Source organism: Mobula birostris, chromosome 11 (genome assembly GCF_030028105.1).
Source record: "Mobula birostris isolate sMobBir1 chromosome 11, sMobBir1.hap1, whole genome shotgun sequence".
NCBI classification, from domain to species: domain Eukaryota; kingdom Metazoa; phylum Chordata; class Chondrichthyes; order Myliobatiformes; family Myliobatidae; genus Mobula; species Mobula birostris.
In genome coordinates, this window is record NC_092380.1 from 42,740,650 (window position 1) to 42,758,145 (window position 17,496).

At 47.5% G+C, this 17,496-nt stretch overlaps 1 protein-coding gene across 3 annotated transcripts in view; it reads right to left on the reverse strand.

Moving 5' to 3' along the window:
- rapsn (receptor-associated protein of the synapse, 43kD) overlaps nucleotides 1–16,237 on the reverse strand; it is a 123,917-nt gene extending 107,680 nt beyond the window's left edge. For 2 of the 3 annotated variants that reach the window (XM_072273104.1, XM_072273105.1), the window contains exon 1: nucleotides 15,293–16,234. In XM_072273104.1, the coding sequence (XP_072129205.1) occupies nucleotides 15,293–15,988 (696 nt within the window). In that variant the 5' untranslated portion in view covers nucleotides 15,989–16,234. Of the gene's footprint in view, nucleotides 1–15,292 lie in introns of all 3 variants that reach the window. The other variant, XM_072273106.1, reaches the window with a different exon arrangement.
- Nucleotides 16,238–17,496: the final 1,259 nt, after the last annotated feature.

Below are 17,496 nucleotides of genomic sequence, written 5' to 3' on the forward strand. Positions count from 1 at the left end.
CCTTCAATACACAATATATCCGCTCTCATTTACCCAGTCCGAACGCTTCAATACAGAAGAGATCCTCTCCACATTTACCCTCTCCGAGCCCTTCAATACACAATAGATCTGCTCCACATTTACGCTGTCTGAGCCCTGCATACACAACAGATCTGCTCCACATTTCCCCAGTCTAAGCCCTTCAATACACAATAGATCCGTTCTATATTTACCCCGTCCTGGCCCTTCAATACACAATAGATCCGCTCCACATTTACCCTGTCCGAGCCCTTCAATAAATTATAGATCCTCCCCATATTTACCAAGTCCAAACCCTTCAATACACAATAGATCCGCTCCACATTTACCCAGTCCGAGCCCTTCAATACACAATTCATCCGCTCCACATTTACCCTGTCCAAGCCCTTAAATACACAATAGATCTGCTCTCACTTACCCTGTCCGAGCCCTTCAATACACAATAGATCCTCTCCACATTTACCCTGTCGAGCCCTTCATTACATAATGGATCTGCTACTCCTTTACCCAGTCCGAACCCTTCAATACACAATAGATCCTTTCCACATTTACCCTGTCTCAGCACTTCAATACACATTAGATCCTCTCCACATTTTCCCCGTATGAGCCCTTCAAATACACAGTATATCCACTCTCATTTACCCAGTCCGAACGCTTCAATACAGAAGAGATCCTCTCCACATTTACCCTCTCCGAGCCCTTCAATACACAATAGATCCTCTCCACCTTTACCCACTCGGAACACTTCAATAAACAATAAATCCACTCCACATTTACCAGTCCGAGCCCTTCAATACACAATAGATCTGCTCCACATTTACCCTGTCCGAGCCCTTCAATACACAATAGATCCGCTCCATATTTACCCAGTCCGAGCCCTTCGATACACAATAGATCCTCTCCACATTTTCCCTGTATGAGCCCTTCAATGCAGAATAGATCCGCTCTCATTTACCCTGTCCGAGCCCTTCAATACATTATAGATCCTCCCCATATTTACCAAGTCCAAACCCTTCAATACACAATAAATCCGCTCCACATTTACCCTGTCCAAGCCCTTCAATACACAATAGATCTGTCCACATTTACCCTGTCCGAGCCCTTCAATACACAATAGATCTGCTCCACATTTACCCTGTCCGAGCCCTACAGACACAATAGATCTGCTCCACATTTACCCAGTGTAAGCCCTTCAATACACAATAGATCCACTCCACATTTACCCTGTCCGAGCCCTTCAATACACAATAGATACTCTCCACCTTTACCCTGTCCGAGCCCTTCAATTCACAATAGATCTGCTCCACCTTTACCCAGTCCGAACCCTTCAATACACAATAGATCCTCCCCACATTTACCCTCTCCGAGCCCTTCAATGCACAATAGACCCTCTCCACATTTACCCTGTCTCAGCCCTTCAATACACATTAGATCCTCTCCACATTTACCCTGTATGAGCCCTTCAATACACAATATATCCGCTCTGATTTACCCAGTCCGAACGCTTCAATACAGAAGAGATCCTCTCCACATTTACCCTCTCCGAGCCCTTCAATACACAATAGATCCTCTCCACCTTTACCCACTCGGAACCCTTCAATAGACAATAAATCCGCTCCACATTTACCAGTCCGAGCCCTTCAATACACAATAGATCTGCTCCACATTTACGCTGCCCGAGCCCTGCATACACAATAGATCTGCTCCACATTTCCCCAGTCTAAGCCCTTCAATACACAATAGATCTGTTCTATATATACCCCGTCCTGGCCCTTCAATACACAATAGATCCTCTCCACATTTACCCTGTCTGAGCCCTTCAATGCACAAAAGATCCGCTCTCATTTACCCATTCCAAACCCTTCAATACATAATAGATCCTCTCCACATTTACCCTGTCCGAGCCCTTCAATACACAACAGATCCGCTCCACATTTACCCTGTCCGAGCCCTTCAATACACAATAGATCCTCTCCACATTTACCGTGTTCGAGCCCTTCAATACACAATAGATCCTCTCCACCTTTACCCTGTCCGAGCCCTTCAATACACAATAGATCCTCTCCACATTTACCCTGTCCGAACCCTTCAATACACAATAGATCCTCTCCACCTTTACCCTGTCCGAGCTCTTCAATACACAGTAGATCTGCTCCACCTCTACCCAGTCCGAACCCTTCAATACACAAGTGATCCTCTCCACCTTTACCCATTCCGAGCCCTTCAATACACAATAGATTTGCTCTCATTTACCCTGTCCAAGCCATTCAATACACAATAGATCCGCTCCACATTTCCCGTCCGAGCCCTTCAATGCACAATAGATCCTCTACACCTTTACCCAGTCCGAGTTCTTGAATACACAATAGATCCTCTCCATATTTACCCAGTCCGAGCCCTTCAATACACAATAGATCCACTCCACATTTACTCTGTCCGAGCTCTTCAATACACAATAGATCCTCTCCACATCTACGCTGTTCGAGCCCTTCAATACACAATAGATCCTCTCCACCTTTACCTTGTCCGAGCCCTTCAATACACAATAGATCCTCTCCACATTTACCCTGTCCGAACCCTTCAATACACAATAGATCCTCTCCACATTTACCCTGTCCGAGCCCTTCAATACACAACAGATCCGCTCCACATTTACCCTGTCCGAGCCCTTCAATACACAATAGATCCTCTCCACATTTACGCTGTTCGAGCCCTTCAATACACAATAGATCCTCTCCACCTTTACCCTGTCCGAGCCCTTCAATACACAATAGATCCTCTCCACATTTACCCTGTCGGAACCCTTCAATACACAATAGATCCTCTCCACCTTTACCCTGTCCGAGCCCTTCAATACACAGTAGATCTGCTCCACCTCTACCCAGTCCGAACCCTTCAATACACAAGAGATTCTCTCCACATTTGCCTTGTCTGAGCCCTTCAATACACAATAGACTCTCTCCACATTTACCTTGTCCGAGCCCTTCAATATAGATCCTCTCCACCTTTACCCATTCCGAACCCTTCAATACACAATAGATTTGCTCTCATTTACCCTGTCCAAGCCATTCAATACACAATAGATCCGCTCCACATTTCCCGTCCGAGCCCTTCAATGCACAATAGATCCTCTCCACATTTACCCTCTCCGAGCCCTTCAATGCACAATAGACCCTCTCCACATTTACCCTGTCTCAGCCCTTCAATACACAATAGATCCTCTCCACATTTACCCAGTATGAGCCCTTCAATACACAATATATCCGCTCTGATTTACCCAGTCCGAACGCTTCAATACAGAAGAGATCTTCTCCACATTTACCCTCTCCGAGCCCTTCAATACACAATAGATCCTCTCCACCTTTACCCACTCGGAACCGTTCAATAGACAATAAATCCGCTCCACAATTACCAGTCCGAGCCCTTCAATACACAATAGATCTGCTCCACATTTACCCTGTCCGAGCCCTGCATACACAATAGATCTGCTCCACATTTACCCAGTCTAAGCCCTTCAATACACAATAGATCCGCTCTATATTTACCCCGTCCGAGCCCTTCAATACACAATAGATCCTCTCCACATTTACCCTGTCTGAGCCCTTCAATGCACAATAGATCCGCTCTCATTTACCCATTCCAAACCCTTCAATACATAATAGATCCTCTCCACATATTCCCTGTTCGAGCCCTTCAATGCACAATAGATCCTCTCCACATTTACCCTGTCTGAGCCCTTCAATACACAACAGATCCGCTCCACATTTACCCTGTCCGAGCCCTTCAATACACAATAGATCCTCTCCGCACTTACCCTGTTCGAGACCTTCAATACACAATAGATCCTCTCCACCTTTACCCTGTCCGAGCCCTTCAATACACAATAGATCCTCTTCACATTTACCCTGTCCGAACCCTTCAATACACAATAGATCCTCTCCACCTTTACCCTGTCCGAGCCCTTCAATACACAGTAGATCTGCTCCACCTCTACCCAGTCCGAACCCTTCAATACACAATAGATTCGCTCTCATTTACCCTGTCCAAGCCATTCAATACACAATAGATCCGCTCCACATTTCCCATCCGAGCCCTTCAATGCACAATAGATCCTCTACACCTTTACCCAGTCCGAGTTCTTCAATACACAATAGATCCTCTCCATATTTACCCAGTTCGAGCCCTTCTATGCACAATAGATCTGCTCTCATTTACCCAGTCCGAGCCCTTCAATACACAATAGATCTGCTCCACATTTACCCTGTCCGAGCTCTTCAATATATAATAGATCTGGTCTCATTTACCCTTTCCAAGCCCTTCAATACACAATAGATCTGCTCTCATTTACCCTGTCCGAGCCCTTCAATACACCATAGATCTTCTCCACACTTTTCTGTCCGAGCTCCAATACACAATAGATCTGCTCTCATTTATCCTGTCCGAGTTCTTCAATATACAGTAGATCCACTCCCATTTACTCTCAATGTCCATTAGGAATTGGATGGCAGAGGGGAAGAAGCTGTTCCTGAATCACTGAGTGTGCACCTTCCGGCTTCTGTACCTCCTACCTGATGGTAACAGTGAGAAAAGGGCATGCCCTGGGTGCTGGAGGTCCTTAATAATGGACGCTGCCTTTCTGAGACACCGCTCCCTAAAGATGTCCTGGGTACTTTGTAGGCTGGTAACCAAGATGGAGCCAACTAAATTTACAACCCTCTGCAGATTCTTCTGGTCCTGTGCAGTAGCCCCACCCCACCCAATACCAGACAGTGGTGCAGCCTGTCAGAATGCTCTCCTTGGTACACCTATAGAAATTTTTGAGTGTATTTGTTGACCTGCAAAAATATCATCAGGCTCCTAATGAAGTATAGCTGCTGTCTTGCCTTCTTTATAACAACATCCATAAGTAGGTCTTCCGAGATCCTGACATCCAGGAATTTGAAACTGCTCACTCTCTCCCCTTCTGATCCGGCTGTGAGGATTGGTATATGTTCCTTCATCTTACCCTTCCTGAAGTCCACAATCAGCTCTCTTGTCTTACTGACGTTGAGGGATCATTACTGCACAACAAATCAGGAGCTATTAGCCATTCCTGATATCTTAATCTTTAAACATTTTTTTCTTCAGATGACCAAACGCTGTGCTGGTGCATTGAAGGTGATGGTGAATTTCATCAATACCCACCTTTGCTCAGAGGTGGTTCCTGTGGTATGCGAAACAGTCCACATTTTTCTGAATCTTGCTGTGGACTTTTAATGTCAAAGGGTGTGTTGGTAACTTTCCTACTCATATTCTAATGCAAAAATCATCCCATGTGCCTTCCTAATCACATCTACCTGTCCTACCACTGCCAGGGATTTGTGAACCTGCAGTCCAATTTTCCCTGTTGGTCCACATTTCATTCCACTCCATCATTTATTGTGTTCTCCCCCATCAAATGTAGGACCTCAGACTTGTCTGGATGAGTTCCTTATCCTGAGATATCTCCCCACCTCCAGACTCAAGCTGTGATCTTCTCCTGGCCTCTTCCTTTCAGGATACTAGAACAATGTAAGATTTCCTTCATTTTTATTGCTGACATTTTTCACATACTGTACACACAAGGGAAATAGGGATAATCCTGGAAACAATAGACCAGTGAACCTTCTATCAGGGAAATTACCATACAGAGTTCTTAGGGATGGGATGTATGAGCTTTTGGAAAACCATGCCTAGTGAGTGACAGCGAGCATGGGTTTGTGCGGAGCAAGCTGTGTTTTACTAACTTAAGTTTTTCGAAGAGATAACAAGGGTGATTGAAGAAGGTAGAGCTGTGGATGAAGCCTACATAGTAAGATGTTTGACAAGGCCCCTCATGGGAGGCTCATCCAGAAGATTAAGAAGCATGGGATCCACGGTGACTTGCCATTTGGCTTCAGAATTGGCTTGCCCATAGAAGACAAAGGGCAGTAGTGGTCAGCAGAACTTACTTTGGCTGGAGGTCTGTGACTAGTGATGATCTGCAGGGATCCGTACTGGGTCCTCTACTGTCTGTGATTATACAAGTTTTTGAAATGGGCAAGATCGTGTAGTGGTTAGCATGATACTATTACAGCACCAGAATCTCAGATGGTGACAAAGAGGTGTACAGGAGTAAGATAGATCAGCAGTAACAACCTTGCACTCAACATCAGCAAGTAAAAAGAATTAATTGTGCGCTTCAGGAAGGGGAAGTCAAGGGAACACAAACTGGTCATCATTGAGGGGTCAATGGTGGAAAGGGTGAGCAGCTTCAAGTTCAGATGATCTAAGGCCCAACACAACGATGCAATAATTAAGAAGGCAAGCCAGCAGATCTACTTCATTAGGAGTCTGAGATTTGGTATGTCACCAAAGACTTTAGTGAATTTCTATAAATGTGTGGTGGAGAACATTCTGATTGGTTGTATGACCGCCTGATATGGAAGCCCCAAGGCAAACAATCGAAAGAAACTGCAAAGGGTTGTAGGTACAGCCAGCTCCATCGCAGGTACAACCTCACCCATAACCATCCCCAATAGGCAGTGCCTCATGAAGTCACCATCATTAAGGACCCTCATCATCTGGGACATGACCTCTTCTCGTTACTACCATCAGGGAGGAGGTACAGGCAACTGAAACCCCAAACTCAGTGTGTCAGGAACAGATTCTTCCCTCACTGTTCCTCTTTTGTACTATTTATTCATTGGAGCAGTAATTCTTGTGTCTTCACTATACTGTTGCTGCAAAATATCAAAGCTCATGACATACGTTGGTGATAGTAAACCTGACTCTGAGATGGAGTTTAACTTTGCCAAATGTGAATTGTTGCACTTTAGAAGATCAAATGTAAAGAGACAACACAAGACGCTCAGTAGTGTAGATGTGCAGCGGGATCTTGGGGTTCAACTCCCTGAAAGTGACTGCACAGGTTGATAGGATGGTAAAAAAGGCATATGGTATGCTTGAAGAAATGAGTTCAAGAGTTGGGAGTTACAGTATTTTGTAGCTTTATAAAATTCTAGCTGGGCCACATCTGGAGTATTGCATTCACTTCTGGTTGCCCCATGATAGAAGGATGTCAAGAGTTTGGAGAAGGTACCGAAGAGGTTTACCAGGAGGAAAGGTTGGACAAAGTTGGGTTGTTTTTTTTCCTGGTGTGGCAGAGGCTGAAAGGACAGCTGATAGAGATTTCTAAGTTGATGAGCAGCATAGGTAGAATAGATAGACAGTATCTTTTTCCCTAGGGTTGAAATGTCTAATACCAGATTAAAGCAAGAGGGGGTAAGGGAGATGTGCAGGGGAGATTTATTTTTTAAAACACAAAAATAAGTCAGTGCCTGTAATGTGCTGCCTGGGCTGGTGGTGGGAGGTAAATACAATAGAGGTGTTCACGAGGCTCTTAGATAGGTAAAAGGATGTGCAGAAAATGTAAAGATCTGATGATTGGGTAGGCAGAAGGGATTAGTTTAGCTGGGACCGAAGATCTGGTTCTCGGGCAGTGCTGTTCTATATACACTTTGTCTGCCTAACAACCTTCAGAGTTTAACCAGGGTACCATGTAGACTTTCTGTAGTATTAAGCTGTTGGATTTGTTCTGAGCTTCATTTCTTTGTATCCCAGGCTGTTATTCTCCATCCATGGCACTTTAGGATTTACCCCTTCTCTGTAAACAAGAACATCTTTGGAAAACTTTGGTCCAGAGTCAAGGATGGAGAGTTATCAAGGCCAGAGAGGCAGCAAGTAGAAGACTAACCCAAATGTGACTGTATCACTGAACAACTGTTGTTGACTCCATCCTTGGGTAGACTATCCAATCCAATCTCACCACCACCCCAGACCAACAAGTTGGCAGAAAAACCACAAGACCTCAGAATTAGATGGTTCCCTGCTGAGGTTTTAAAACTTGGTCACAAGTCCACTGGAAGGGGAGACTTCTCTATGGGACTGCAGAGATGCTGCAATCATCAAAGCCTTTGAAAAGGAGACCCATTCATTTCCGGTAGATACAGAGGGGCTCGGTCTTCCTGTGGCCTGCCACAGGGAAGGTTGTCAATGATCCCCCTCCCGTGGCTGAAGAGCTGCTGATTCCACCCATCCAGAGAAATAGAGAGGGGCACAACAGTGTTGTGGTTAGCACAACACTTTACAGTACAGCTGCCCCAGGTTCAATTCCCATCGCTGCCTGTAAGGAGTTTGTACGTTCTTCCTGTGACCACGTGGGCTTCGTCCAGGTTCTCCGGTTTCCTTCCACAGTCCAAAGACATACCAGTCTTTCAGACCGTGTCAAGGAGTTGGAGCTGGAACTGGATCATTTGGGAGGATGAGTGGTTGATGACATACAGGAGATATGTCCTGTTGATCAACCCCTCTGGGTGACCGTCAGGAGGGGCAAGGGGGAAAGGCAGAGAGTACAGAGTGGCCATTTCCTTCAACAACAGGTGATTTACTTTGGATACTGTTTGGGGGGGTAGAGACATGGCCTAGCAGAGGAAAGCCACAGTGGTCAGGCCTCTGGAAGTGAGTCTGGCTCTGTAGCTCAGATGGGGAGAGGGGAAGAGTGCAGTAGTGATAGGGGATTCCATAATTACAGGAGCAAACAGGACATTCTTGGATGTGAAAGAAACACCCAGAGGGTATGTTGCCTCCTAGGCGCCAGGGTCAGGGACCTCCTGGATCAGCAAGAAGTTGTGGTACATATTGGTACCAATGATACAGGTAGAAATGGGAGGCGGTCCTAAAGAGAGAATATAGGGAGTTAAGTAGAAAGCTGAAAAGCAGAACCTTCGGGGCAGTAATCCCTGGATTGTTGCCTGTGTGACGCCCCAATGAGGGTACGAACAGGATGATTTGGCAGATGAATGCATGGCTGAGGAATTGGCACAGGGGGCAGGGTTTCAGATTCCTGGGTCATTGAGATCTCTGTATCTCTGTCATACCTGTACAAAAGGGACAGGTTACATCTGAACCTGAGGGGAACCGATATCCATGCGGGCAGGTTTGCTAGAGCTGTTCAGGAGGTTAAACTAATTTGGCAGGGGGATGGGAACTGGAGTGATAGGGCTGAGGTTGGGGCGGCTGGTTTACAAACAGAAGCAGTGTGTAGTGAGACCTGCTAACAAGGAGAGGCTTTTGATAGGGCAAAATTGCAGTCAACAGGATGGGTTGCAATGTGAAAGGGGGACAAAATCAAAAAGGGTAATGAATATAGGACTGAAGGTGTTAAATTTGAATGCACACAGATAACCGAATAAGGTAGATGAACTTGTAACGCAGTTAGAGATTGTCAAGCATGATGTTGTGCACATCACGGAGTTGCAGCTGAAAGAAGATCATAGTTGGGAGATTAAAATCTAAGGATGCACATTGTATCGAAAGGACAGGGGGCAGACAGAGGGGTGGGGACAGACGGCAGACAGAGGGGGTGGAGACAGACGGCAGGCAGAGGGGGTGGGGACAGACGGCAGGCAGAAGGGGTGGGGACAGACGGTAGGCAGAGGGGTGGGGACAGACGGTAGACAGAGGGGGTGGGGACTGACGGTAGGCAGAGGGGTGGGGACAGACGGTAGGCAGAGGGGTGGGGACAGACGGTAGGCAGAGAGGGTGGAGACAGACGGTAGGCAGAGGGGTGGGGACAGACGGTAGGCAGAGGGGTGGGGACAGACGGTAGGCAGAGGGGGTGGAGACAGACGGCAGACAGAGGGGGTGGGGACAGACGGCAGGCAGAGGGGTGGGGACAGACGGTAGGCAGAGGGGGTGGGGACAGATGGTAGGCAGAGGGGGTGGGGACAGATAGTAGACAGAGGGGTGGGGTGGCTCTGTTGGTAAAAACTGAAATCAAATCTTAAGAAAGAGGTGATATAGGATAAGAAGATGTTGAATCCTTGTGGGTAGAGTTAAGAAAGTGCAAGGTTAAATAGACCCTGATGAGAGTTATATTCGGGCCTCCAAGCAGTAGCAGGATGTTGGGTATAATTCACAACGGGAGATAGAAAAGGCATGTCAGAAGGCTGATGTTATGATAGTCATGGGGGTTTCAATATGCAGGTAGCTTGGGAAATTTCAGATTGGTGCTGGATCTAAGAGATTGAACTTGTTGAATGCCTATATGAGGTGGCTTTTTAGAGCAGCTCCTGGTTGAGCCCGCGAGGGAAAAGATAATTCTGGATTGGGTATTATGTAATGAAATAGATTTGTTTAGGGAGCTTAATATAAAAGAACCCTTGGTTGAGAGTGATTATACGAAGATACAATTCACCCTGCAGGTTGAGAGGTAGAAGGTAAAGTCAGCTGTATCAGTATTACAGTGTAACAAAGGGAAGTACAAAGATATGAGAGAGGAGCAGGCCAAAGTTGATTGGAAGGGACACCACCAGAGATGACAGCAGGACAAAAATGGCTGGGTTTCTGGGAGAGTGCCAGGGGCCAGAAGTGAGTGTGGTTACGATTGGCTTGGGAAGCTGAAAGGCCTGAAAGTAGATGAGATATCTGGACCAGATGGACTACACAAGGCTCTGAAAGTGGTGGCTGAAGAGATTGTGGAGCTGTTAGTAATGATCTTTCAAGAATCACTAGATTCTGGAATGGTTCCAGAGTACTGGAAAATTGCAAATGTCACTATACTCTCTAAGAAAGAAGGGAGGCAGAAGAAAGGAAATTATAGGCCAATTAACGTGAGTTCAGTGTTTAGGAAAATGTTAAGAGTCTGTTATTAAGTAGGATGTTTCAGGGTACTTTCAAGCACATGATATAATAGTCTAAAGTCACCGTGGTTTACTTAAGGAGAAACTTTGACTGACAAATCAAAACTGGTGGAGGAGCAGGTAGTGTTGAGGACCTGAGGAAACAGGTAGACTGCAGAAAGACTTAGAGAGATTGGGAGAATGAGCCAAGAAGTGGCAGATGGAATATAATGTAGGGAAATGTATGCTCATGCACTCTGGCAGAAGGAATAATGGCATAAAGTATTTTCTAAACGGTGGAGAAAATTCAAAAATCTGAGGTGCAAACGGACTGGGGATTCCTTTTGCAGGATTCCCTAAATTTTAATTGCAGGATGAGTCAGCTGTAAGGAAGGCAAATGCAATGATAGCATTCTTTTTTGAGAGGGCGAGAATATAAGAGCAAGGGTGTAATACTGAGGCTTTATATGGCATTGGTCATATCACATTTGGAGAACTGTGAGCAGTTTTGGGCCCCTTATCGAAGAAAAAATATGCTGTCATTGGAGAGGCTCCAGAGCAGATTCACAACAATAATTCTGAAAGTGAAAGGGTTAACTTATGAGGAGCATTTGATGGTTCTGGGCCTGTACTTGCTGGAGTTTAGAAGAATAAGGAGGGCTTTCATTGCAACTTATCAAATATTGAAAGTGGATGTAAAGAGGATCTTTCTTGCAGTGAGGGAGTCAAGGACCAGAGACCGCAGTTTCAAGCAAGAGGGGCATCCATCTTGAACAGAGATTAGGAGGAATCTTTTTAGCCAGAGGGTAGTGAATTTGTGGAATTCATTGCCAAAGATACCTGTGCAGGTCAAGTCATAAAGCAGAGGTTGATATGTTCTTGATTATTCAAGCTGTCAAAGGTAACGGGGAAAAGGCAGGAGAATGTGATTCACATATGGATGCTGTCCAAGTTGCATGCCATCTTGGACAATGTCTCCCATCCACTACATAATGTACTGGGTGGGCACAGGAGTACATTCAGCCAGAGACTCATTCCGCCCAGATGCAGCACAGAGCGTCATAGGAAGTCATTCCTGCCTGTGGCCATCAAACTTTACAACTCCTCCCTTGAAGGGTCAGACACCCTGAGCCAATAGGCTGGTCCTGGACTTATTTCATAATTTACTGGCATAATTTACATATTACTATTTAACTATTTATGGTTCTATTACTATTTATTATTTATGGTGCAACTGTAACGAAAACCAATTTCCCCCGGGATCAATAAAGTACGACTATGACTATAAATCAGTCATGACGGATTGCGGAGCAGACTCGATGGGCTGAATGGCCTAATTCTGCTCCTATGTCTTACGGTCCAATAGTCACACCACCTGGTTAACAGGAAGAGACCGCAGAAACGCTCCCTTCTTTACGACGGTGAGGTCCAGCTCTCACATCCACATTCAGCCAGATTGCTGAGGGAACGATCCACTGCCACAGGATCCAGCCTCTAGCCATTTCACTCACTCCACGTGATGTCAATAAATGGCTGAGAGCAGCCAAGCTAATCCGGTAAAATCATAACACTGGCATCTCCCCAACATGTGCAACAGATACATTCTGTACACTAAATATACAAGGAACACCCGAACCAGCTGAGTACCGTCCAGCTGATTGACTCTCAGTCACCATCAGAATGAGTTGAGATATCGTTAACACTTCTTTCAAATGACACTCAGCAGTGATCTGCTCACTGATGCCTGGTTTGGGTTTCACCAGGACCACCCAGCCCCAGACCTTGCCAAACACTGACCCAACAGCTGAACCCCAGAGGAGAAAGCAAAGAGACTGCCTGCAATATTGTCAGCTGGTTTTCATGATCTGCTCAGCACATCACAAAAATTATTCTCCCAACCATGGAATCTGTCTTCACTTCTCACAGCCAACATAATCAAATACCCCACACCCCCCAGATATTTTCTCTTCTCCCTCCACCCAATGGCAGGAGATACAAAAGCCTGAAAGCATGTATAGCACAAGGTTCAAGGACAATTTCTATTCTGCCATATCACTACTTAACAGTTTCCTAGTATGATAAAATGGAGTCTTGATCTCACAATCTACCTGGTTAAGGCCATGCACCTCATTGTCTGCCTAACTGTGCCTTCTCTGCTACACTACCTTAACATACTGTTGCGATGAAACTATCTGTACGGATGGCATGCAAAACAAGGTTTTTCGGTGTACCTCAGAGTACATGTGATATTTATAAACCTGACTAAAACTGGTCAAAGGATACTGCAGTGGTTGGGATCACACCTGTTGAGATCATTGGAGGTCGGTCACCTCCCCCCATCCCCAGGTCATCCCTGCTGGGTTCCTCAGGGCAGTGTTCCTGACCCTGCCATCTTCATCTGCTTCATGAATGGCATTCCTTCCATCATGAGCTCGGGAGTGGGAATGTTCACCGAATATTTCTCAGTCTTAAGAGTTGGAGTTATTCAGCATGGTTACAGTTCCTTCAGTCTAATTCATCCATGCCTATCAAGATGCTGCCAAAGCCATTTGTCTAGGTTTGGCCTGTACTCCTCTGAAACTTCCCTATCTGTTTTCCATCATTTCTAATTCCTCAGCAACTGAAGAAGCCCACGTCTGCACTTGGCAACATTCAGGCACATGCTGATAAGAGACAAGTAACACTCACACCATGAAAGGGCTGGTCATTGACCACTTCCAACACAAGAAGTCTCACCACCTCCCCTTGATATTCATTCGGAATGCCCATCACCAAGGTCACCACTGACCAGAAACTCATCAAGACAGGCACATGAACAAGAGTGAATCAGAGGCTGGGTAGCCTGTGGTGAGTCACTCCCCTCTACCTACAAATTACAGTCAGCAGTGTGGCAGAACGCTCTCCATGTTCTGTAGCAGGGGCAGCTCCAAAAGCTCAGTCTCATCAGTGACACAACAGTCTATTAGACTTGTACCTCTTCACTTGCCCACTACCCACTGGTAGGCAATAGCTGCAGTGTTCACCATCTACAAAGTACACTGCAGTTATTCACCCAGGCTACTTGAAAAGCCTCCTTCAAACATGTGACCCCCATCACCAAAAAGGCAAGCACAGCAGATACACAAGATCACCACCTCCAGGTTCCCACCCTGACGTGAAAATGTACCACCAGTTCTTCTGGGACTGCCTGGAACTCCCTCCCCAATAACACCTTCACTAGAAGGAATGCAGGACCTATATGGCACCCTGGTCCAGTAGGTTAAATCAAATGGGATCCAGAATCATCTAGCCAATTGAATACAAAGTGAGCTTGCTTGTCGCGTCTACGGGATGGTCGAGGAGGTTTGTTATAGATTGGAGGTCTGTGACCAGTAGTGAGCCACTGGGATTGGTCCATGAGTCTCTGTCAAATACATTAAAGATTTGGTTGACAATATAAGCGGCATGATTAAGTTTGTGGACGACACCAAAATTAGTGGCAATAGTGAAGGTTGTCCAACATTACAACAGAATCTAAATCCACTGGGAAAGGAGGCAAGTGTTAATCGAATTTTGGAAGTTAAATCGATAAAACCTGAAACTGGAATGAATCCAACAGTACACCACCATGGAAAGTCCCAGCAGCACAGTTCCACCAGACAATCCCAGCAATACATTTGGGTCACTAACAAGCCCCACTCCTTCCTTGGCTACTCTCTTATCCTGCAATATACACACAAAGTGCCCTGCCTTAATTTTGTTCACCGGTGACATTTCATGCCCCCTCTTTGCCCTCTTACTTTCTTACACACCTGGAGACTTCCTTTGATTTCAGCTCTCTATACCTGCCACACTGATCTCCCTCAACACCTTCTGTTCCATGGAACTTCATTCTACGAGGACAAATTGACCCTGAGCTCCCGTTATTTCATTTTTAAATGATTCCTATCAGCAGAAATAGTCTTCTGGATAATTAGCTATTGCCCATCAACTTTAGCCAGGTCTTGAAATTGCTTTGTTCTCTTGAAATTGGTCTTCCTTGAATTAGGATCTTCACAGAATTAGTCATTACTTCTGAATTGCATTCCTACTGACATCAACTCTTTACAAGTACTGCCCTCCTCCAACTGGAGTGTCTATATGCTAGCTCTAAAACCATTCTAGTCAGTTTTACAATTCCACTTCCATTAGTTATTTTCACACAAGGTTGATGTGTGTTCTGGGCTGTGTGTCTGTGCGGTTAACACTCAGCCCTGATGTGCGTAAGGATACTATGTGAATGTGCGTATTGGGTGCATGAGGTTACTGTGTGCAGTGTGTGGTAGTTAATGTGTGACTGTATAGTTTGGTTGCATTTGCCCTGGGTATAGGGATTACAGTGTGTGGATGCTGGACCGGAGCAGTTGTTGGGTGCAGCATGGACGTCGGGATGGGGTGTAGAAACGGGAAGGACTGCAGTGTATCTGGCTCTGAGGGCGATGTGTAGAAACAAGCCCGACCCTGAGTGGGGTGGCAACCAGTCCCATGTCCAAGCAGCCGGTACCAGCTGTGTGCGACGCCCTCCCGCCCCTCACCCCACCCAGTCCCCTCGCTCCATCTCTCTCCTCCCCGCTCACCTCGCAGCAGTCCATGGCGTCGTCGAGGCGGCCGAGTTTGCGGTAGGCAGTAGCCATGTGGTACTGGCTCATGGCGCGGTACTTCAGGCTCCAGCCCTTGCCGTAGTCGGCCACCAGCTCGGCCGCCTTGCAGGGGAAAAACAGCGCCTTCTCGTAGTCCTTGAGCTGCACGTAGAATCCGCCGAGGCTGCAGCAGACGCGGCACTCCAGCATCTTGTCGTCGTTGCCGTGCGCGTAGCGCAGCGCCTTCTCGAAGCACTCCAGCGCCTTCTGGAAGGCGCTGAGGCCCAGGAAGGCGTTGCCCATGCTGAGGCAGACCTGCCCGTTGAGCTGCAAGCCCAGCCGGCCGCCCTGCGTGCTCAGGCAGGTCCGGCAGTAGGACACGGTCTTGGCGAACTCGCACAGCTTCTCGTTGCTGCGGGCCAGATTGAGGTAGGACTCGGTAACGTAGTCCGGGGCGCCGAGCTGGCGGGCGGCCTCGGTCTGCGCCAACGCCAGCCTCAGCATGTCGCCGTACCGGCCCATCTCCGAGTGCGCCGTGATGAGGCAGCCCAGAACCCGAAACCGCCCCGCCAGGTCGGTGCTCTTCAGCAGCACCTGGTTCCACACCTCCAGCGCCCGGGATGTGTCATTGGACTGGTAGAGGCGCAGGCCCTTCTCGATCTGCTGCTTGGTCTGGTCCTGGCCCATGGCCATGGGCTGGGGGAGAGGGACACCGCACCGCCCGGTCCGCGGCGGCAACACGCCGGCCTCTGAGGGGCTGGCCGGGCTGGCCGGCCGGGCGAATGTCGCCGGAACGCGATCGGCTGCTGGCTCTGGCTCGGGAGGAAGGGAGGGGAGAGAGGCGATCCCGGGCTGCAGCTGCCCATGTCCATCGCCGGACAGCGTGGTGGTGGGGTGTGCAGGCAGCGCTGTCAGTCTGTCAGAGCGGCAGGAAATGGACAGAACCTCCCACCACACACACTCCTACTCACACAGCGACTCCTTAACCCCGTCCTCAGCGACAGTGACCTCCCAAGCTCAATCTCACCAAGCGATCCTCCTCTGCCCCCCGCTCTTCACCTTTCAGACTCCGAGCCCGGGTGGTAAACGCGCTTTGACCGCAGGAGAATCGCAGACCTGTTCAAATCTCCCTGGAGGAACAACTGCTCATTCCATCCTCTGACCCATGGAATGCACATCGTGCCCCATGGGAACCTAAGGCTAATACAGCTACAGGTGTGGTCTGCTGGAAGCTGGCGCCAGGCCCTGCAGTTTGGAGCTCAGGCAACAGCTGACTCCCTCAGGGATGAGTGCTTTGCATAGTGCAATTAGGCTTGGCGAGAACGATGAAAATTCAGGCCAAAGTGGAACGGCAACACAAGAAAACGGTACCTTTCTGTCTGTATCTTGTTTTACGGCGGTTGGCATCCAGCTTAATGGTGCATTACCGCCACTACCTTTCTGTCTGACTGGCTTTCAGTTCTTAATGCTGATGGGGGAGAGGGCGGTAGAATTGGAGCTAAGGCCATAGCAGGATGGAGGAGAAAGATCAGCCGGTGACAGGAGCTCCCACCGTTGGCAGAATGGGCAGCCAGGCACCAGCAGTCAAGACCCAAGTGTAGTAATATTGTCCCTGGATGACAGGGTCAAAGGGATCACTATGATGTCTGGAGAGGAGGGAGATGAACAGCCAAAGGTTGTGGTCCATTTTGATACCAAAGCCAGTGTGGATAGAAAAAGCCACGTCTGTGTGTGGAAGGCGTTGTGGCTTTATATATCAGGGGTACTAGTACCATTGCTGGGGAAGGGACAATAAACAAGATACTGGAAGATCTCAGCAGGCATGACAGCATCTGTGGAGGGAAATAGTCAGTGTTTCAGGTTGAGAGCGTTGAAAGATTGAGGAGATAAGGAAATATAAAGGGTAGAGCTGACAAGCAATAGGTGGACCCGGGAAGGGGAGTGGAAATAGTGATTGAAAGTGGGAGGTGATGGGTAGAGGAGACAAAAGGCTGTAGACACTGGCATCTCATCAGTAGAGAAGATAGAACATGGAATCCAGTGAGGGAGGTGGAGTGGACAGATAAGAGGAGAGGACCCATTGGGAGGAGTGTCTGGCTGATGAAGCAGGAGGAGGAGGGGAAACAGGGTGATGGGGGCTGGCGTGGGTGTGGGGAAAACTGGACAGACCAAGGGAAAGAAAAGGAACAGAGAGGGAGCAG